The 24,075-nt window shown below is 35.2% G+C and overlaps 1 protein-coding gene across 7 annotated transcripts in view; it reads left to right on the top strand.

Moving 5' to 3' along the window:
* The window catches only part of ERC2 (ELKS/RAB6-interacting/CAST family member 2), a 915,738-nt gene that overhangs the window by 435,453 nt on the left and 456,210 nt on the right, over window positions 1-24,075 (top strand). For 5 of the 7 annotated variants that reach the window (XR_009402376.1, XR_009402373.1, XR_009402374.1 and 2 more), the window contains 4 exons: window positions 1,479-1,619; window positions 5,008-5,148; window positions 9,169-9,204; window positions 20,202-20,395. Coding sequence is in view for 1 of the 7 variants with exons in the window: in XM_059389982.1 (XP_059245965.1) it covers window positions 1,479-1,619; window positions 5,008-5,148; window positions 9,169-9,204; window positions 20,202-20,395 (512 nt within the window). In the remaining 6 variants the exon portion in view is untranslated. The remainder of the gene's footprint in view (window positions 1-1,478; window positions 1,620-5,007; window positions 5,149-9,168; window positions 9,205-20,201; window positions 20,396-24,075) is intronic. The other 2 variants (XR_009402378.1, XR_009402377.1) reach the window with 1 other exon arrangement.

Here is a 24,075-nt window from a genome sequence, read left to right as displayed (position 1 = left end):
AATGTAGACAATTAGTAGACTGATTTGTTCCGTTTCCACCCCGACTGTTGTAATAATATACTTCATTTTAAAGTGTTTTTAGCTAATTACAAAACAATAATGATACTTCTTTTTTTCCTTGAGAGCATTAGATACATAAATTACTGTCATTGGGGTAGAACAGTTGCTTCCCTGGGGGAACTTAAATCACAGGCTAAGTGTTCAAACTAACCTCCCTCTGAATCATATACTGTTTTATGTTTCTTACATATCAGGCCTTGTCTCATACTACATACTTATAAGAATATAAAAGATAATATCAGGATCCTTAAGAGTAATTGTTGCACCAGTATTTTTTTATTTTGCCATCCTAAAGAAAGTTCAAATATGTGTTGGGTAATTTGAAACAAATTTTAGAAATCTAGCTCGAACTTCACCCTAGTACAATTTTACTTAAAAAGAAGAAGGCTTTTATTTTGACATTGGTTAGATTTCATGTTTTTGGAGAACATGTCTACCAGACCAGTGCTTTCATTTCAGCATGTAAGTCAGGGGACGCAAGGTTCTCCGATCTCCTTAACTGGCACCATGCATCTGTTTTTGTCAGTGTGGTCTCATGCACATGGCTAAGACTCAGAGAGCCCTGGATGCTAGGCTGTGCCTTCTGTTTATGTGCTGGGTCACCTTGGATGAGTTAGCTGGTCTTTGGGCCTGGGTTTCCTACCATACTGTTACTAATAGCACTGGCTCAGACCATGCAGTTGTGATGGAGTCTAGATGAAGAAAGGCACACTGTAGCGCCTAGCATGTAAGAAACTCTCAGTAAAGGAAAGCTGCTATTTGAACTTTGTAAAATTAAAGCAAAGTTTTATTGGAGTCTCTACTGATTGCCAAGAAGCCATTGGAAAAATATGGAGGAAAAATGGTCATCTCTAGGTACATTGGCAAATCACTTATCCAATGAGCTCATTCTTTATTTTGTTTCAAGTTCTCACTAGTAGTTCAGACCTAAGTCCTGAAGGGCCTACGTCTTGCCCCACTTAGATCCCCTTTCTAGCCAGAGCAGAATCTTCAGAAACCAAGGAAGTTTTTTTGGAAACCAAGCAAAGGAATAGGAAAGCCAAGAGGTTAATTGTCCTTCTTCCACTCATCCATTAAAGTCTTTCATAAACCTAGAGTCTTGGTGCCTAAACCTTCTGGAACTGCTTTTGGAATTTCCCAAGTACCACCATGAACCAAGAACAGCCTCACACCTTGAACATTAAGATCCCTTGCAATGCTGTGATGCTGACTTCTATTAGTAAGCCAAAAGCCATATTGATTGTCTTTCCCAAATGCTGTTATGCACAGCCTGTCTTCAGAAACCCAAGTTTAACTGTCTTGCGTCTGTTGACTCATGTAGAGCATTTCTTACATTTATTGCCTCCCATTTCCTTTTGTAGTGTGCCTTGACATACAACTGATGGCTTCTCACTTCTCTTTTGATAATTGCCTCACAGGAGAGAATAATTGAGCGTTTGAAAGAACAGCGGGAGAGAGATGATCGGGAAAGACTAGAAGAGATAGAATCTTTCCGAAAAGAGAACAAAGATCTGAAAGAGAAGGTCAATGCTTTACAAGCTGAACTGACTGAAAAAGAGGTGAGTCTGGAAAAACAAATGAACCATGCTGATAGTCCCATTCTCAGGAGCCTCAAGAGACTAGAGAGTGAGTTTGAGGGTCTGTGTGAAGGTTTGGGGACATAGTTACCTTTCCTTGTCAAAGCCATTGGAGTTCAAAGGAAAATATTTACCGTAACTCCCTTTATCAGGATGCCTTATGCCCTCGTCTCTACTGTCACTGCATACAATGTAGCTCCTTGAAAGTTTTCTTGATGTTTTACCACATTTGTGTGGCTTAGAGGATTCTATAATTTTTTACTGTGCCATGATGTTTTGCTTGGGATAACAACAATAACAATAATAATAATAACAACAGCATCTGCACTTACTGAGGGTCTATTACATGCCAGTCCTTGTGTTGCGTGCTTTACATTGATCTGTGCTGCTCAACCAGATCACTGAATACTTCCAGGTTAGGGGATACAGTACCATGCTAGACACAAAGTATATGTTAAATGTGACGATTCTTCTGGAATACCGATTTTACATTATGATAAATAATTTAGAACAATGTTTTCATGCTAGAGCAAACATGAATGCAGAATACAAATCCTACCTGAATTTTTTTTTTTTAAAGATTTTATGTATTTATTTGACAGAGAGAAATCACAAGTAGATGGAGAGGCAGGCAGAGAGAGAGAGGGAAGCAGGCTCCCTGCTGAGCAGAGAGCCTGACGCGGGACTCGATCCCAGGACCCTGAGATCATGACCTGAGCCGAAGGCAGCGGCTTAACCCACTGAGCCACCCAGGCGCCCCTCCTACCTGAATTTTTTAAGTAAAACAATATACTTAAAAGAAATTATTTGCTTGGGGGTTATGGAGAGGATGGGTAAGGCTACTCCCCACGCTCTGAGGGATAGATATCTCTACCTCCTTTAATTTACTTAGGGATACGTTGATGGAGAAGTTTGAGAAGCAGCATTGCATGTTATTTTATTCAGTCTCCAGAACTCTGAGATATGTGCTATTGTCCGCAATTGCCCCCTTCACACTTATTTTTGTCCATAGGAAATGTCCATCTCCTTTAGGGCTATCACAGATTCTTTCCTCCTATTGGACTGTATCACGCATAAGTGTCCGTTTTCCAGCACCAGATTAATACCTCAGCCTTTGGTTTTGGTAATTCTCTTCAAATTAAAGTACTGTCTAAATGAGGAATCTAAGTTTGGAGATTTGATGAGTAATAGAAACAAAATGTAAGTTCCCTAAAATCTAAGTGCGCTGTTTTTTGTTTTTGTTTTTTTACAAAAGAGATTATTTCTTTGATAGGAAAATGAAGAATGTAAATTCTCTTCCTACTATTTCACTGCTAAATCTGACTTAGGGGATCTGTAATTACTGTAGTTGGTATATAACGGAATGCACAGAAGCTTTGATCTCATTTGCAATTTGAATAACTGATTGTGTTATTCATGGATCTGGACCTTAAAAAAATATATATGTAATCTCAACTATATATATATATTATATATATATATATATATATATATATATATATATATAATCTCAACTATATATATATCATTGAAAAGAGATCTTGATGATGTTGTGGAGCATAGCTTTAAAAGAAAATAATTTTGTAAACAATGCCTACCTTGTATGATTTCAGACAAGCATTTCAGCAAACATTTATTGTTCCTGTATAGTAATGTTCCTGCCAGTGGGATGGGTGTGTCAGTCAGGGTTCTAGCAGAAAGACAGAACTGTATTAAGAAATTTAACCATGTTAAGAAGTTTATTGCAAGGAATTGGCTTACATAGTTATGGGGGCTGGCTAGGCAAGTCTGAAATTCATAGGGTAGGCCATCAGGAAGGGCAGGCTGGAAACACTCCAGACAGGAACTGGCACAGCAGTCCACAGGTGGATTTCTTCCTTCCCAGGGAAATCTCAGTCCTGCTCTTAAGGCCTTTCAACTGATAGGCTCAGGCCCACCCAGATTTGGAGAATAATATCCTTTATTTAAAATCAACTGATGATAGTTTTTAGTTACATCTACCAAATACCTCCATAGAAACACCTATTAGTGTTTGATTGAGTAACTGGGGACTATATAGCCTAGCCAAGTTGACACATAAAGCTATCAGACCTAGCAATTTAAAATGTATGGAGAAAAACAACATATAATTGTTGTCACCTTATAATTTATTTGCAGTAATAATCATCTTCGTCATGACAAAATGCCTAGATTGCAAGGTCTATTATTATTTTTGTGGGAGTAGTATGATAAAGAACATTGAAATTGGAGTCAGAGTTCTGGGTTTGAGACCTCTGTCTTCCTTTAATAGGTCAGGAACCTTAGAAAAGATAGTTCTTATGACCCTCAGTTTCTTGATCTGAAAGATGAGAGTGGCTGCTCTGTCCTTCAGAGGGTTGTTAGGAGCTGGATAGTTTGCTGAGTGATGGTGATATTATCATCAACAAGATTATTCCAGGGCCCAGGAAGTAGCTCAGACACAAAATATTAGGTAATATCATTTACTGAGCGGCCACTGTGTGCTTAGTGTCCTTCTAGATGCTGCAAAGGGATATAAAGGAATCTCACAAAGTCTGATTTTGGATAATATCTGAATATTTTGGATACAGTATTAGATGCTGCTAATCATTTCATGTTTGATAATAGACATTGCCTTCTTAGCTAAGCAAATTTATGTTCCAGGATATATGCACATATTTACTTTACTTTTTGAAATTCAGACTATCCAAGGGAACTCTTGGTTTCTGGGCGTGATTGATGAGTGGAACAATGTAGGCAAACCCATATCTGAAATGGGGAGATTCACTATCTCTGTTGAATTAGGATTTACAAAGGACTGGGACGTAAAGTCTACTCTAAATTTTAAAATAATTTTATCTTTGATTCTATGGAAGATATCTTAGAAACTGTTGGTTATTTTTCTATTAAAGAAATGGAATTTGATAAAAATTAACAAGATGCTTCTTTTATATTTAATTTGCCCTTTGTGGGGGAAAGCATTAGAGTTAGTATTTTCTTTCATATTTATCTTAGAGTCTGCACGACTTGACAGCAATAAATGTAAATGGAAGTTTCGGGGTGTCTGTTTTCCCATGACATGTAAAGACCACCTTGGGACTTACATCATCAGCATGACTTTGAGACATGAAACATGCATTTACTGACCACACCATTTGGTCACGTTTGATTCTACTGCAATTAGATCCTGCTCGATTCTGTAAGCTGGCCAATTTTAATTTCCTGGCCAGAGCCAGCTATTGTTACCTTAGTAAGACTATATTTACCCTTTCTGTATAATGCACACTTTACTACTATGCAGAGAATCAATGTAATCAAATTGAAGACTAGTAGAAATTGCAGTGTTTTACTTACTAGTGTTCTTTCCTTTCAGTCTAGTTTAATTGACCTCAAGGAACATGCATCTTCATTAGCCTCAGCAGGGCTGAAAAGGGACTCCAAATTAAAATCTCTAGAAATAGCCATTGAACAAAAGAAAGAAGAATGTAGCAAATTGGAAGCACAGTTAAAAAAGGTAAGTGAAATCCAAGGAAATAAATGCTCATTTTTACAATGAATTTATAAAATGGAAAAGGAAGAGATATTTTGCAAAGAAACAAACCCCTTATCTTTTGCTGTCTGGTGATAAGAGACTTAGGCACTCTTAACTCATGAAGTCTGCATCAAATTGGCCAGTGAACCTGAAAAAATATCTTAGGTTTCCTGTCTGAAAAAGAACTTGAAAAACAGATGAAAATAGTAGTGGAAGTAAAAAAAATATATGTTATAAAAATAAGCTGCTACTCTCTGGGTAAATCTTAACTATAAAAACAAAAGTGAAAATGTTTGTAACAAATCAAAGAATCTGGGTTCCCATTATATGTTGATAAACTTTTACTACTTTCAGAAGAGGTTAATTTTTGTATTGGAGCTTTGTAAAAGTTTACTTGACAATATTAAATTTCTAGTCCAAGTCCAAATAGTCCAAGTCCCTAGAATATCTGTGGGATGACTATTTGTACTTTACCAAAAATGACCTTAATATCTTAGAAAGCTTGTTGAATGTAGAAGACTTTGTAAAAGAAAACAGGATCTTTACATTGCAGCATTAACATGTTTTCTCTGAACTGGACATTTTTGTGGAGTACCTTTCTAGTCATGCATCATTCCTTTGACTTTTTCCCTGTGTTGTTTGGTACGTCTGCACTCATTGTTCATATAAAACTCATAATTTTATGAGTTTAAGCATTTTGTTTCCCTTTGACAACTTATAAAGTTAATTCAAAAGAGATAATAAGAATCTAAATAATCAAGCAAAGCATATAATAAAATTTGACTATGTATAATTTATAGCACACTGGAATGGGGATTTATTTGCTAAAGTTATGAAAATACATGATGTGGATGATAAGGATGTTAAAGCATCATATGTCTGTAGAGAAATTATTCTGAATATTTAAAAATTGAATATTACTATTTTGTATGGTACAATATATAACTGAAATGTGATATACTCTGTTCACAGAATTTTAGGGAATTGTCTTGAGAAATTTCACACTAGTAAAGAAAGTCTCCTTACTGAAAAAGATAGAGATCAAATCCCTGTACAGCAAAACAGCAAGAAAAATCTCTGTATTGCAAAATTTACTTTTCAATCCACTCTGTGTCTCACTTTTTTCAAGCAGTATCTATTTACGCAAAAACCTCAAACAATAAATAGAAGAATTTAAATGGCCCATCTGAGGGTGCTTAAGTGGCAGTTGACTTGGCTATTTATGCATTGGGTGTATGATAATACATGCCTGACACATACATGAATGTGTTCTGTGATATGTTATGCATACATGTACATCTCAAGAAATGAACCTAGGGAAGGTACTTTTAGTTTAATGAACACTTTCGTGATCACAAGGCAGCTCTAAGATAACTGTGAGAAGACTTGATTGACTTGCTTTACATTAGCTTACCTCAATTGCATTGTGCTGAGTCCTGAAGGAGGACCTCAATTAGACCTGGCCATGAAAGATACGTTCATCAACTCTCTGTGGCCATTGTGGAGCTGAGGCCACCACATATATTATTTCTTCAGATACATACTTGATATACTCCCTTTTAGTGTAGGTCACCTATAGAATTTGAAACCCTCTAGTAATTAAAAGGAGAAGTTTCCCATATTGACCCTTACGGTTTCTATGTATATGACTTGACTGGTTTAATAAGTGAATGTCTATTCATTTCAATTTAGTTTCTTTCAATGTAGCTCTGATTTGCCCAAAGAGTCACTCAGAGGGTGTCATTTCCAACTCTCAGTTGACATTGTGTGCTAAAACTCACAGAGCAAATCCTGCAAACATTTTAGCATTATTCCTGACAATATTTTAACATTCTGCCACATCACCAGGGTTAAAGTAACAAAAATGGTTGTCTTGCTGTAGGGATCTATTTAATTTATGAAAAGATAACTTATTTCTAAGTATATAAATAATGTTTGCTTATATTATCTCCTAAATGCATAGTACAGTGAAATTAAATAAGCTAATTATAATTTAAATATTTTCATACCTAACCTGCAGATGCTATTTTGTTATTTTTGGCTTTCTAGCATCAACTAAATTCAAAAGTTTTAAATACTTCTCTAGTAGTCTTTAATTTCTGCTAATAAATAGTTCCGTAAAAACCTCAAGTACCGATCACCTTAAAAAGAATTGAGATCTACATGAAATATTTGAAAATGTAAGCCAACAGTATGTGAATATACATATAAACACATCATTTACTCATGGAAAAATAAGCAGCTATAAAAGCTTAAGGAGTGTCTGGGCCTCCTTTTAAATAAAAGGGTATGTGACTTGTGAATAAAATATAAAGGTTTACTAAATGAAAGCTGAAAACATAATAGTTTTATTATGTCATAAATAAACCATGAATTCCCTATGGAATTTTGCTCAAGATTTGTGAGCGTCCATGTATTTTTGCCATAAAATATACACAACATCGTAGATGTGTTTAGCTGAACAGAAACCTTGTTTTGCCAGTGACAATGAGATCCACATTAGATTTAAATTTATTTTTGTCTTATGAACAATTCTTGACATTGGTAAGGAGAGTTGTTACATAAAAGTTTGTGGAGAACTTTCACATGCCTAGTTACTTTTAACTATTATACTGTTAATTTAAGTCTCCAAATATTTCAGGATGAAAAATGCTTATAGGCAGAAAAGGAACTGTTCCTTAAACTTTGCATCCCACATCTTAAAAACAGTGCCATCAAATATTCATATGTGAGGAAAGTTTTCCTGATATTAATGAGGTTGATAGAATGATAGTAACCACATAGCCCAACGAGTTATGAGTGTGCTTTACCAATTACTGCATTCATTAATCTTAAGTAGACACTCAGAGGTTGAGAAGAACCTCATTAGTGACATGTGGATAATTTTGTCTTTCAAAAAAATATGTGTCGTTCAATATGTAGAAATAATTTTACCTTATCTAACTAGAAATCAATTGAGAAGCAACAAATCAAAATGTTATGATTTGGTAGTTTTCCAATTAATATCATCTTTGAGGAAAGTGGGTTTTTTTAAACCATGGTAAAATTATCATTTACTTCATCAAAGCTGAGCATATGAAAAATTCAGGCTCTTTAAAGGCACATGACTCAGCTTAAAGCAAAGTGAAAGTTCCTACAGTATTTCACCTTCTACAACTTGACATTGAACCCCAAGTTAATGATGTAGTTATTTAAGAAGTAGAACCTGAAACTGATATTTTAGATAATATTCAGTACATTTAAATCCACAAAAAATTGAAATCTTCAACACAAAATAGACTGGAGAACTTTACAAATTCTGAAGCCCTTGGAACATAATGGGATAGTCACTAAAAATTACATTTTTATTAATTATGAACTAATAGTAGGAACTGGTAATGGGCAATGGATAACAGTTTATTTTGGTTCCTTTTTTCTTCCCGATGACTTAATTTTTTTCTTCTCCCCATTTACTGTTAATCTTGGAATGTCTTGCTTACTGATATTTTGCTATTGCTAACCTGCTGTTTGCTGATCTATATTTTCCTAAAATTAGACTGAATAGAAACTTCAGGCTTGTGTTAATATAAAAGAAGAGCTATAAATTCAATGATAAGATTTAATTAATCTTTTATTATTACCATCTTTGAAGTTCAGGTAATAAATTGCCAGCTTGGCCAGAAGTACTTCTTCTGATTCATTGCTAGAGGCCAGCACTTCATGTATCATCAAAAGTGGACAGCTTTCTTTATTTCATGGGCTATTTAACTTGAGAAAGGGAAAGTAACACAAACCTTAAATTTCTTATTCCAGCTATTCTTTTTTAGGAGCCAAAGTCAACATTTCTATTTCCCTAGAGCCTCTCACTTTCACTGTGGAATGTTTAAAAACTGAAATTTCTTCTTTTTTAACAACCAGTTCGTCTGTGCAAATGCACTGGATTTGTTGAGCTAATGCTGTTTTTCCGGATCTTTCCTTCTTTCCCTGTCTGTGCTTCAATGCCTCCCCAACTTTGCAATGTAGCAAGCTGAGCAGTTGTTCAATCAGATGTACAACCCAGTAAGTCATTTCTGAAAGTTGCCGCTGTAACATATCAAAGCATGAGGATCCATTGATCACATGTCACGGTGTGCCATACTGGGGAGGATTCAAAAATATATATGAGTCTCTTCCCATTTCTGTTCTTCAAAAGAAATGACCTGTGCAAAGGCCACTGCCATTTCTTTTGAATGTGAAATTTAAAAATTAAGAACTCAAGAAAATAATGCCAGGTCTGATATTGCCTCCTTCTTAACTTCAGCTTTAGGGCTATGGAAAAGCAGAGATCAGCTGCAGATCTAGGCTCTTAGAACTTTTTCTTAGTTCCTTCTAACTCAGAGATATCTGTGTGAAAAAGGATAGCATTTGTAAAGTAGCAAGTAAGTCGATGTAAATGACATTCAAATAGAATGTCATAGATATAGATAGAATAGATATAAGATAGATAGAAGTTAAAATAGGCTTGGATTTAAAAATAGGGCTATGCTCTTTGAGATTGGTAAATGCCTAACATTATTGTGGGTTTTGTAAGAGTTAAAAACATGTCATTTGGCTGAGGACAAACTAAAATATAGCCTCCTAATAACAGATAGTAACAATTCTGATTATAGCTTAATGGTACACAAAACAGGTAACTAGTAAAAATATATGTAAAATGGCTGGCCCAGATGCCACCACTGACTTTTTTTTTATCCTAATGACAGGTGTGCATTTATATGAAGCAGTTTATTTGCTTCTTTAACTTATTAAAGAAGAAAGACCTTTTTGTTTTGTCAACTCAACTGGCTTAACTGGGTGAAATATTACCTCAAGGTGACCAGAATTTGTCATTTGGCAGATGTGATCCGTGCTATCATGCATTCTAATTATGTCCTATTTAAGAATTCCCATCATGGGAAAATGGAAGAGCATAGATAAAGGAAACAATTCAGCCAACAACTTTTTGTTAACCTGCTATTCCAGGATACATACAGCATGATACACAAGATGCTTGGGTGTATTTAATTAGGTTGATGAGTGCTGTGAAGTGTGTAAACCTGGCAATTCACAGACCTGTACCCCTGGGGCTAAAAATACATTATATGTTTATTTAAAAAATTTTTTAAAGTATATATAGATTCAACCTCTACATTCCATTCTTTAAAACATTTTATTTTTACAAACTGAATTTCTCAATTTCCTTTGGTGCATCTTTATTAACCTCTTTCCCCAAATATGATTTTTAGCAGAGCAGGAAAAATAATCTAAATTTCCTATCCGTTAACATTTGTCTGGGAGTGCTCTTTATTATTATTTAGGTTTGTTGGAGGGTGGGGGGAGGGAGAGGGAGAGAGAGAATCCTATGCGGGCTCCACGTCTAGTACATGAGCTGGACTAGGGCCTGATCTCACAACCCCGAGATACGACCTGAACTGAAGTCAAGAATTAATCACTTAACCCATTGAGCCACACAGGTATTCCCTTGAATGGGAATGTTCATAAGCAGGGTCTAGACAATGGGTATGTGAAGAAAGATAAGATTGGACTATCTTTAAGCTTGAAAATTGACCCTGGAAAAATGAGTAGATCATTTTTAAAAGGTGTAAAATAAACCCAGTGAAGTTGTTTCACATTTACTAGTTGGGGACAGGCAGAAAACCTAAGTATGTCACATTTTGGGTATGTGCAGGACAACTGGGGAGGGCTTTTTTTCCTGTAACAGCAAAGAGTTACCAGAACCACAACAGGATTTCAGCATCTCTGTCAGAGTAGGTAGGACCAAAGAAACAGCTCCGTTAACTTTAAGACCATTTCCAGAAATATTGGTAATGTGGCACTTATTGGACTTTTCAACCACAGTGGTGGGTCTCCAGGAAGCAAAAACAAACTTTTCTCCTTGAATTAATTAAGCTAACCCACTGGTTTGGCATCTGGGAGTATAGCCAGCCTCTCATTATTTTGACTTTCCCTGTCTGGAGATATTCTCAGGGTCTAGTTCTTTTTTGGACTGATAGGGATGCAGCTTGATGGATTTTCTCTTCTTAATAGTTTTTTTTTTTTTTAAATCATGTTATTCTGGTTATAAAAATAACTTATGGTCACAGTGGAGACTTTGCACAAGTAGGGAAGTATAGGAGAAAATAAAATGACAGAACATTGCCTGGCACAAAGATAATCACTAAGAGCATTTGGGGGGTTCCCTACCCAGACATCTTTTTTGTTATTTTTATCCTCTCCTTTCTTTATTTCTCTTTTTCCTTTTTCCCTCTTCCCTCCCTTCCCCCGTCTTTCATTTTTCCTTCCCTCTCTCTCCTTTTTTTCCTCATCTAATGCTCTTCTTTTCTTTTCACCGAATTGTGTCAGTGTTTATTGAATTGTATATTCTGTTTTTATAAGGTATCATCAGCATTTTCTCCAGTAACTATTCTTCCAAAACACTATCTTATTGATTATGTGATATGTCACTATATTTACTCATTCCCCAAATGTGGCTCATCTCTCCCCAACTTTTTTTTGCCAGTATATAATGCTCTGAAAAACATTTCCCATGTTAATGTCCCCACATTTGTATGTTTGTCATGGAATGAATTCTGGCCAATGATTTTTAAAAGCTCCCAGTAGTTCTTACTGTGTTGCATTTAAGAGAAGTTCTACCATGACACTTTTCTTCCAGCACTGAATAAAGGTAGCCTTTCTGCCACACCCTGACCAATACCAAGAAATGTCATTTTTCATAACTTGAACAAGTGCACAGGTGGAATTTTTTGGTCATTAACTTTATTTTCTTCAATCACTGGAGTGGTTGGGGTTTTTAAAACATTTTCTAGCTGCTTGTATTTTTCTTCTGCAAATTGTTTCTTTTGGTCATGTAAGCACTTGCTTTTGAGTTTGCTGTTTTGTTCATTGGTTAGAATGAATCGTTCTGTACTTTATATGGAAACTGTCAGATTTGTGGCAATATTTCATTTCATTTAAATTTTTTAAGAAGATTTTTATTTATTTGAGAGAGAGCAAGAGAGGAAGCACTAGAGAGGGGAGGGACAGAAGGATAAGGAGAAGCAGGCTCCCCACTGAGTAGGGAGCCAGATTCAGGGCTTGATCCTAGGACCCTGGGATCATAACTTAAGCCAAAGGCAGATGCTTATCTGACTGAGCCATCCAGGCACACCTCATTTAAATTTTTTAAAAAAGATTTTATTTATTTGACAGAGAGAGACACACAGAGAAAGGGAACATAGGCAGGGGGAGAGAGAAAGGGAGAAGCAGGCTTCCCACCAAGCATGGAGCCCGATGGCCGGGCTTGATCCCAGGACTCTGAAATCAAGACCTGAGCCGAAGGCAGGCGCTTAACAACTGAGCCACCCAGGTGCCCCTAAATTTTTTTTAGTAAAGAAAACTAACTATTTTTAGGTTTCTTTTTTTTTTAAATTAATTTTTTATTTTTTATAAACATATATTTTTATCCCCAGGGGTACAGGTCTGTGTATTTTTAGGTTTCTTGACCTGTGTTTCCCTTTAGAATTTTCTCGTTTTCTTTAGGCTTAGAAGCCATTCTCTGATTTGAAGAATAGGCACTCACTTACATTTAAAACTTTTATTTATTTATTTATTTTTAAAGATTTTATTTGTTTTTTTGACAGACAGAGATCACAAGTAGGTAGAGAAGCAGGCGGAGAGAGAGGAGGAAGCAGGCTCCCTGCCAAGCAGAGAGCCCGATGTGGGGCTCGATCCCAGGACCCCGGGACCATGACCTGAGCTGAAGGCAGAGGCTTTAACCCACTGAGCTGTGCCCCAAATCTTTTAAATGTTACCTTTTACATCAGTTTAACACCTTTATCCGTGTTTAGTGTATTTTTATTCCTGTGGAGAGGTGAAGTTTTAACATTATATATTTTCAAATGATCAACTAATTTTCCCAGCACCATTTATCAAATAATTCTTTAACAACTTTTCTTCATACTGTTTCATTATATACTAAGTTCTCATCTGGATGAATTTCTTCATTTCTGAGCTATTCAGTTTTATCAGTGTCTGTTGCTTTTTGGGTCAGAATTTTAAGTATTGTGGCTTTACAATATTTTTAATTATCTAGTGAGGCAAATTCCACCCTAATCTTTTCTATTTTTTATTTCATTTTGTTGTAGTGTTCTTAGCCTTTAATTTTCTATTATTCCAAGTAAACTTCAGGATCACCTTGTCAAATAAAAAGCACAACTGTTGGTGATTTTAATTTGAATAATATTCAACCTATAAAATAATTTTTAGAGTGATATTTTTCCAGTATTATTTCTTCCAATTCATGAACTTGATGTAGTTTTCTTTATTTCATAGATCTTTTACAGTAAAGGTTTGACATTTTCCTGTTAATAGACATGTGATATTTTAAGGATAGTTCTAAGTATTAATATATATATTACTATATCTATCTATATAGATATATCTATATCTATCTATATAGATATGTGTACATATATATATATGATTTTTAGGTTACTAAAAATTTATGTGAGGTAATTTTTGGTTAATGCTATCTTTCTCCTTTCATTTTCTAACCAGTTATTGGTACCTAGGAAATTTCTTCTTATTATTGTATGTTTATGTTGAATACGGCCCCTGTATAAATTTTGGTGAGTTCATTGTTTTTGTTAAATAACATCATTTTACACTCAGATCTATATCCATTAATCTAAACCAAATGAGAGTAAATAAAGATTGACCTTTGAAGTCTTCCTGGGAACATTTTTTTTTCCTGGAGTAGAAATAAACCTATTTTTGAAACTCCTTTACTTGTACTTTAGTTACCAGGTGCTAAGGGATGCTGTAATGCCATTTCTTAGGAATCTAAAATTTTGTCTTTGTATCCTTATTATTTTTCATAATAATAACCTTTCTGCAGCTTAACTACCAGTCTCTACTCCTGGAGGAGTTTTGTCTTGTCATTATAAATACTATGCAGGTTATCTTCAGTTGAATTTTTTTTTCTTCCCTTAGTTCTTAATTCCAGACAAATAATATGGTTTATTCACCAGTCTCAAATACCGTCTTTGCCGTAGCTCTAGTAATTATTATGCCCAGAGATGGTATCCAGAGGTCTCTTAGAAATTTTTAATAAAACTTTAGCGCTTCTGGCTCCTAAATTTAGTGCATTGTATAATATCCTTGTTGCTGCAAGGCAAATGACTGATTTGGACACACTGAGGACAACTTTGTGACTGGCCAGGGGATAATTGAGAACATTCTAATGTACTTCCACACATGTGAGTCTCCCCGCCTCTTGCCTGGTCACTATCCATTGAAATCCTGTCTTTTCTGCAAACAGCATCTTTTGCAGGGCTCACATTTTATGTAACAGTTTACAAGAAAAAAGACCAAGCATTTTTCCACTGTAGTGAGAAAAAAAAGACTTGTTAATGTTCAGTGAGGTCTCTGATTTATAGGTCATCATAGGACTCTGCAATCCAAAGGACATGGTGCACACTGCATTATAAATGCTTTCGTAGTCACTGTTTAGGTACAGTGGTTTATTTTTGTGGTTTTCGGGGACTATTTATGAAAATTATTTGATTCACTCATAGACTAGTTCCCCCAACACAATGGAAAATTGCAAATATTAAGAGAGAATTCACAGCATGCACACAGCATGTACAAACATATACACACACACGAACACACACACGCCATGCTTGCTCCAGGCTTTTAGTAGCTAAAGAACTCAGGTAATATTTGTAATGACATTTAAGATTTGAAGTCACATGTTTTGTTTCAGAACATCCAGATAATTAGTTTGATTCTTTACTTTGCTAATTTTATGAAATTCCATAGTTAATAGGGAGTACATTATAATTGTAGTTTTGTTTAAATGGTCTTAAAAACTGTTAAGCATACAGTTGGTTCTTTTTATTTTGTATATGTGTGATATAAGAAAAATTATTTTGAACATTTGTTCATTTATTTAAAAATATCCTATTTGGTGCTTGCTTCAGCAGCACATATACTAAAAATATCCTATTTATTCCATCTATAAGAAAAGTTTTATTTTGGAATAGTTATAATATGAAAATTGTGAGTATTCTGGATGTACTTAGCTAGAGTTGTAAAAGAAGTTTCCTTTAGAACTAAGTAGGCTAAGATTCAAAGATATATCATTATTAGATTTTGAATGTATTATTTAGGCTCAGCTTTTATATTTGGTATTAATTAATTAGATTTAAAATAAAATGTAAATTTTATAATATATCGCAGTTCTATAATTACCCTTCAAACCTTTATTTTTAAAAAGTAAGGTTTGTTCATAACTCAGAATTATGTGAAGGTTGAAACTTCTTTTAGAAGACTGAAATAAAATACAATGTTTAAAGTAGTTTATATGCCCTCTTCTGCTGCTCAGATATGAAAGGAATGTTTAAACCCCCCAAAGTGCTGCAATTAAGAATCATATTTTCACTGTGCATAAATTTAACAAATTATTGCTAAAACCCATAAGCACAGGGAAGAAAAACCATCAGGCTCATTAGTTAGTGTTCTGCTTGTGCTTTAAGATCATGACTAATCATTCGTTTATTTTAAAAGAAATGATTTTTTTAAATTGTCAGGCCCCATTTCAAAGAAAGAATGCTATATAATATTATAATTGGATATTCCCTGCCCAGTTTCACAGTAGGTTTCAGGGCCAAAGTTAATGCTTTCCTTTCTAGGCACTTGGAATGATGAACTAGAATTTTATTGAAAATAATCAATGTCCAAAATTTATAAGAAAATTATTAATAAACTTGTGATTTTTCATATTGATACTATCAATCCCTGGTTTGGCTTAAATCACTTTTTGCTCTTAACTTTAATTGAAATATAATATTAACTTGAAACTTTGCTTTGTTTCCTGAAATAGTTCTAAATTCTATAATTAAAATAGCCCCTAGGTATTGTTATGTACTACTTGTCCTAAGTCATGGCTAAATTCCTCTTTTGTGCTTGATTTCAGGCTTTTGTTCATGTCAAAATTCCAAGGCTTGCCCACATCAATGAATCTCCAAAGTTTGTTTTGATTATTCCCATTTATGGGGGAAATTTCCTTATAAATGTAGGAAAACATAATTGGAGGATCCTTAGAACTTACTGATCTAATATGCAGTACAGTCATTTCTGAAATATTTTTTTCCCAACTTTCTGTGTTTCTGTGAGATGCTTGAGAGTTGCTCTAAAAGTTAAACAGAAATAATGTTGAGGCAGAACCAGATATATGGATTTGCCTTTAAACTGATTGGTTTAATCAGCAAAATTGAATCTCTACATTAAGAAAAGAATGTTCATTGACATTTTTTTGTTATTCATTTTATGACTGGTGGATGTCTTTGAAAGTGACAGTGTTCTACCTTATATTTATAATAAGTAGCTTCTAAAACCATTAAATCCACACCAATCTGCATTTTCAAGCATTAGATTCCTGACTAATGAAGAGAGGGGACAAAGCTGATGTGTCTTAGAATGAAGTGGGCAGTCGCTTCCTCACCTTTTGGGAGAGCTAATTCAAATCAACAGATCCATAAGGGGAAATAATTGCTGTGTATTTTTAGTTTAGACCTTGAATGGGTGAGAATGCCATGGTAGGAATTTGTTCAGATAATGATTATTCAAATATATATCTATATTTTTTCTGCAGTGTCTAAAGTATATTAGGTCCAATTCTGTTATCTACTTTTAATCCCTATTAAGAGCTGCCATTCTAGGTTAAAGAACCCATTGTTATAATTTGAAAAGCCAAGAGCATTGCTAAATGCAAATAAAGTGCTTCCTTCACTTCATTTTTTGAGGAGGCTCTGACCTTATAACTTGGAAGGAAGTGTTGCTTTATAAGCTCAATTTCCTCCTGTATTTCTTTAGTATAGTATAATCCTCATGTTCATAGATCATAGTATATCACACTCATGCTACACTGCCTAACAATTTCAGCCCATCCTCTGAAAAGTATTGATTCAAGCTGAATAGAAGTGGTTACTTGCAATATCTTTTATAAATTCTGTGTGGAGACTTTTGCCCCCACTACTCAGGTTGGATCAGGGATTCACCAGCTGTTCAGTCATGACAAACTCTCCTCTCCTGAGTCTTCGCTTGGACACTAGTGATGACCCAGAAGTAGCTGTTACTCATCCACCTCTGTATGACTCTTTCTTAAAGCTTTCTGTTGACTTAACAGTTTTTAAATGGTATCTATTTACACGTTTATTTAATAACTCTTCAGGGAATTCTGACACTTATCATTGATACGGAGATCTATTTAACTCAAAGGTATTCTTGTTTTAAGAGGAAGAATCATTAGCACCTACAAGTATTACCTAAAAGATACCAGGCTAACCGTAAAGGTGGCTATGATCTCTTTTAATAATATGATCTAACTTTAATATCATATGAGGCCAACAGTGGCCTAGATTCAGGCATGTCTTTTCCTAGGCTTTCTGTACTTCTAAACATCCCATGAGTCATTTGTTCGATTGAAAAGACTACTAACCCATCTAATTTCACCCAGTGTCAAAAGCTGCCTTGGGTTATCTTCTCTTCATAGAGCTAAAATAAAGAATGTGCTTAGATACCCATTTACCAGCAGACTGCTTTTTCTGTAAGCTTAGCAAGGAGGCTTCTCTAAGACATATGTAGTATCTTGATGAGAAACTAAATAAACCTATTAACTTAGCTGTATAACAAGCCCCAGTAGCGGGGTGCATATCCTAAAATAATACTCATAATAAGAACACAAATGAATAATACCTTCCCCACGTTTGTTGTAAGGTAGCTTTTTCTGCCCTCGGAGAGGCCAACTCCTTTGCCCACAGTAGTCATAAGACACAGGGCTAAATTTAGAATCTAGGTCTCATGAATATTAATTATGTACCCATTTATTAATAGTCATAATCATAAGAAAAAAAAAACAAAATAAAGCACAGTGGCTAACTGAACTGCTAGCTTTTTGTGAATCTTTAAGTCAGAGTCCAGAAAGGAATCTTAAATCAGAGACATGCAATGAAAGCATATTTATATTTGTTTTGTGTGTTTCTAGTTCAGTTCCTGAATTATTTTTTTTTAAGATCTTAGTATTGTTGGTCAGGTTGTTTGAAATAATGTCATGAAATGTTCCTCAGCTGCCATAAAATAATGGTAATATGGCATAAAAGTGGAAAAGAATTAACATCAATATTTTGTTTTCTTTTTCTCTGGAATTTTAAAACTATATTTTCAGTGCTTTTCTGATACAAGAGTAGTGAATTGATTCTTATCACAAATATAAATAGGTATAGAAGTATTTCCTTTTAAATTAGAATATCAACTCTATATTTTAAAAGTGGCAATTAACAAATTAAAATTTTCATTACTTCAATTTAAAATAAAATTGTTAGATGAATAAACTTCTAAAGGCATATTAGCTCAGGATTCTCTTTCAGATTATTTTAATTATACTGAAAAGGCTCACTAATCTATTAGAATGAAGTCTAATGTACATACTAAGTAAATAAAAAATAAATGCTTTCCGAGAAATATTGGTAAAAGGGAATAAACTAGTACCTGATAGTAGTATGTTGAATTGATAAATTTCTCCAAGTTCTTTTTGCATACTTGAGTTTATTTCTTGGATAAAGAAATCTTAGGATAAAGAACATGAAAACAAATTATTTTCCTCCTATCCTCATGCTTAAATAATATGTTACATGCAAGAATATTATTCTAAAAATGATTTTGTCATAAATAAATTTATTTTTATACTAATTTTTTAATTTTTTCAACTAAATCATTGCAAAAACTGTCAACCTTGTAATAGTAGTTCTTATTAGTATTAATTTTTCTAACCATGCATGATTCATTTAACCCCACAGTAGCTGTAGCTTGCTTGCCTGTTTTTTCCCTGAAATTAAACAAAAAGATATAAAAACACAATGAACATCTGTTCTATATAGCAAGACAGCAGAACAACCTAAGTCCCAATAAATTATTAACATTGTATGATTTCACACATGGATTTTGGAGATACATACATATATGACTTCTCTGAACTTTCTCTGTTGAATGTGCACTGTTGTTAAACTACTTGTTTTTTCCCTGCCTACTCTTTGAAGAAGTCATTTAGGAATAATGGGAAACAAGGGGTAGGCAAAACATTGCAGTGCAGTGTTATTTTCATCTGTCTGAGAATATTTCAGCCAAAAGTTTATTTTGGGAAAAAAAAAAAAGCCATAACACACTTTCAGACACACAAAACCACAAATACTTTGGCTGCAAATTATTCTGCAGTGTTGTTGCTGTGTTGTTGCCTGTGTATGTTCTTGTGTGAGAAGCTGCCACCCACCCATGCATGTGTTTGCAGATTCTCGTCTGTGTGCTTGTTCATGAATTAGCTCATCCTCCTCCTGGTTCAGGTTAAATTTACTTAAGAGAACAAGAATTTATGGGTATGACTGTTAGCTGGAAAGCCCTTCCTCACTTGTGAGTCTTTCTTTCAATCCACATCTTCTGCTGAAATTTCTCAGTGGGATGAAGTACTCAGTCATCAGTCAACCAGTCTCTTACATGTTAACCTGGCTTTACATATATCCTTGATAGTTTTTGGAAAAATAATTTAATATTGTTTTATCCTCAGTTTCTCTACGGGAAAAGGAAGCTGTTGGTATGAATCACCTCCTTAACTGTGAGGAGTTGAATTGTGTTAGTTCTGCTTGCCAAAGCATGGGCATAAAGATGTCACAGTCTCTCCCCACACTCATCCCCCATTTCTTGGTGGGGGAAAAAAAAACAAAAGTAGTAACATTAATGCAACAAAATATTAACAATAAAAAAACCCCTCTCCTGTGAAACTGTAATATAATTTAAAATCAGTATTGTTCTGAAGTAGCTGAATTGTGTGATTTTCCATTTTGCCTTTTAACTGACAGTATACCCATAATTCTTGATGATGATTATTTTTTCTCCATTGATAATTTCTGGACCATTGGTGACTGCACTACCTATTGTTCTAAATTGTTGTCTTAACTACATTCTTTAAAAATATAATATTGAAGGCTCATAATATTGAAGATGACTCCAGGATGAATCCCGAGTTTGCAGACCGAATAAAACAACTTGATAAAGAGGCCTCTTACTACCGTGATGAGTGCGGCAAGGCCCAAGCGGAAGTTGACCGATTGCTGGAGATCCTCAAGGAGGTGGAGAATGAAAAGAATGACAAGGACAAGAAGATTGCAGAACTTGAGAGGTAAGTTTTGCAGCCATGTTGTGTGTTCTCAGCAGTGAGTGAACATGATTTGCTTAGTTGTCCATCACAGGTTGTAGTGGATTTGGAATGCACATGCATATTTCAAATTGGAAACGAGTGATGTGTGAGGAATAGGCCTGTTAGGGATGACGTTATGTTTCTGTGGGATACTCAAGAAGGCAATTGGCTTATCTTTTGAGGGCTTGTGTACTTCTTAAGTGTTTAAGAAAGTAATGGCCAAGTTTCTTGAGTGATGTCCCTCATCTAACATGTGTGCCAACAAAGTGTGTGAGAAATTGAGGCTCTGACTACTTGGAAGCTTAGTTTAGTTTAGTTTTGTTTTGTTTTGTTTTGTTTTTACCCGTGAAAGACAAGCATTTGTGGTTTAGGTTTGTTTCAAGCAAAAAATGTATTTGGCAATTCATTCAAGATAGGAGAAAGGGAAAGGAGCTCATATCCTTTCGATGTTTTTTGGCACACCACAACAAATTCATCTGGGATGTATCTTTTAAGAGGACCTTACAACATTTGTTAAATAAATATGTTTGAATAGGGTCCAAGGCAGGCCTACCTGATAGCAAATTCTGTCTAAAAACAAAGAAGGTTATATCAGGGTTCCAGAGTATTTAGAGTTTCAGATAAATCATATCCATATTGTATTTATATATAAGATAGACTTTAAAAATAAGCTTTCTATCAATGCGTTTTCCTATATTTCGTAAAAGAAAAGAATTTCTGAATAATCTTTTTTTTTTTTTTTTAAAGATTTTATTTATTTATTTGACAGAGAGAAATCACAAGTAGATGGAGAGGCAGGTAGAGAGAGAGAGAGAGGGAAGCAGGCCCCCTGCTGAGCAGAGAGCCCGATGCGGGACTCGATCCCAGGACCCTGAGATCATGACCTGAGCCGAAGGCAGCGGCTTAACCCACTGAGCCACCCAGGCGCCCCGAATTTCTGAATAATCTTATGTAACTCCATTACCTCTGAGGATTTCTTATTGGTTCAGCAATAAGGCAGAATTTGTCTTTCCTAGATTCAGTCCATATGGGAGAGATGAACAAATTTTGAATAAATCAGTGAATGTTTGCTAGCTCTGATCAAGGCACTTGTGAGTCCTGACAGGACTTTAAGACATATGCAGAATAGCTCCCTGTGGCCTGTGGATAGATCATAGGCTCTACTGACAGAAGGATTGGGGTTCAAATTTTGCTTCTGCTTTGTACCAGCCATGTGACCTTAAAATGTATTATACTTTTCAGGTGCCAAGTCCTTGTGGGATAGTTACATCATTAGGAATAATTGAATGCTAAAACAAATAAATTCTCAGTATTAAGTGGCCAGGTATTAAATGGATAGGTCAATTCTCAAATTTTCAACATTTTCAAGTATACTATTTAATATATTCAAACTCTAAATCAATTAATATTTCACTTAAAAACCTTAGTATTAGTTTGATGATAACAGGATTTTTATACAATGTGACCAATTTTAGTGATTAAGTCAGAAATTTCTTTTCCCGAGATAAGTGTACAAATTAAAATCCTTAAAGGCTTAATATTAATTTTAAAATGTGGGAATGTTCTGCCAGTTTATTGGTTCTTAAAAACACAGTTAACTTTAGATATATCTATATGTCTACTTTGGAATTGTATATTAGGACCAGAATTTTTCCTGAAAAGCTGATGTTAAATCACAGGGACGTTACCATTGCATCTCTTTTATTGGTGAGAAAACTAAGACCCTGAAAGGTTGAATTACCTCTTGGAGATTGGTCCTGTGGTCAGAAATAGGCAAAACTCTAATGTATGTTTCCTGACTCCTAGTCTCTTGTTCTGAGAAGCTGTGAGCCTCTGAAGAGCATAATATTATCTATGCCTTAATAATATTAGAATAGTAATTATGATAATAATAATGTATTTTTTGTGCTCATTGCTCTGCTGAGCAGTTGACCTGTAATACTGTATACCATTTAATCTTACCAACAACACAGGAAGTATCATTTTCTTCATTGCATAGATGAGAAAACTACATAACATGAATGACTCACACAGATTAATTAACTATATGTAACTTCCTAAAGCTTTCAGAGCTTATAAGATTCAAAGTCAGAATTTGAACCCAGGTCTAACAGGTTAGTGACTGAGAACAATCCTGTCCAACAGTGAGCCAGAAGGAAGAAGGTAGTCCAGTAGCACTGAACAGCCACATAGCCTGCAGAGAGAGAGAGAGAGGCATTGCTGCTGGGCCACAGGAGATCTGTCTCATCTTTATTAGCTTTCATGAGAGAAAGTGATGTGCCCCACATTTTGAAGCTCCCCAGAACTGTAACTGAAAAATCAGGATCAGCTACTATAAATATTTGCATAAAAATAGTGTAGTCATTCAGTTAGACAAACAGGTCTTAGCTGGACACTAGTGCCATTAAATCATCAAGAATATTCACATTTTTATATCCTCAATATGGAATGTATTAAAACAACAGTGATTTTACAGGCATTTATCTTTATATACTTTCTGCACATTTTCTTTATCTCTGCCTTTGCCTTTCCTTAAAGCTGATGCCTCCCAGGCACTGTAATTCATAAAACGTGTGGTGAGACTTGAGTCTGTCCCAGTTCTCTGCCTGCCTGTGTCTTGGGTCCAGCAGCAGAACATAGTCTGGGAAATGTCTGAGATCCAGCCCCAGCCCAGGCCTGAAGGAAGTTGGGGGCGGGGGTGGAAAGTAAGGGGAAGTTTCTTGGGAAAAGAAGAGCTCAGCCTCGGCCTGGCTTTCTGAATCATTATCTGCTGGGCTCCATGTGTATTCTGACCAATTCTTGTTTGTCAGGCAGCCCTTTTCAAATTGGGCAATATCTCCATTTTCTGGCTTAAACTACAAAATTCCTACCTCGTAATGTGGGGAACTAAAGATTTCTTAGCAGTGTGACATATATCTCCATTTTGGACTCATAGGGGAGTGTTTGCAATTAAGTTTGTGATTTTGAAAACCAAAAAGTTGAACTTGAAATAAATTTGTGGTCTCTGGTCTGTAACGTGACCTACCAGAGTGAAAAGACTTCTTTTTAAAAGCAATGAGTGTTCTAAAATATTCCAGAACTTCAGTCATGTGCAACAAAAGGTTTAGGGTTAGGAATAGCATAACTCAAATGACACTGACGCTGGCCTACTTCTCTCTCAGAGGGCAGTTCTTGTTTGCTTTCTGCTCTGCTAATCTTCCCATTTTTAATTTTTTTTTTCACAATGTATACATTCCAAATCACATATGCCTGGCACTTACAAGGATGCATTTACCTCTTAAATTCCACGTGAAGGATGTTTTACATCAGCCATTAACGATTTTGCTTTTCAAAATGCATATTGCTCCAGTGTGGTCCCCATGTGCAGTTTTTCCTATAAACTTTTGCACTTGATGCTGATGGCTCAGCAGGGAGCTTCTGCCTTGGACAGGAGGTGAATGGACTCTGGGGAAGGTTGACACAAAGTGGGTGAAGGGCCTTGAACACACCCCTAAGTATTGGTCCAAATCAAGCTGAAGTCTTTATTTGATCGCTGGTGCTAGATACCACATCTGCTGTATGATCGGATAGGTAATCAAACATTAAAGGGACTGAAATATGTGGTCTTTCTGTGTCAGTGCCCATCAACGGCTCTGAGTTTCATTTAGAGTTTCAGAATTAGT

The sequence above is a fragment of the Mustela nigripes genome, chromosome 2, assembly GCF_022355385.1.
Source record: "Mustela nigripes isolate SB6536 chromosome 2, MUSNIG.SB6536, whole genome shotgun sequence".
NCBI lineage: Eukaryota > Metazoa > Chordata > Mammalia > Carnivora > Mustelidae > Mustela > Mustela nigripes.
The sequence above is the reverse complement of the archived record's forward strand: the minus strand, read 5'-3'. Positions and strand labels throughout refer to the sequence as shown.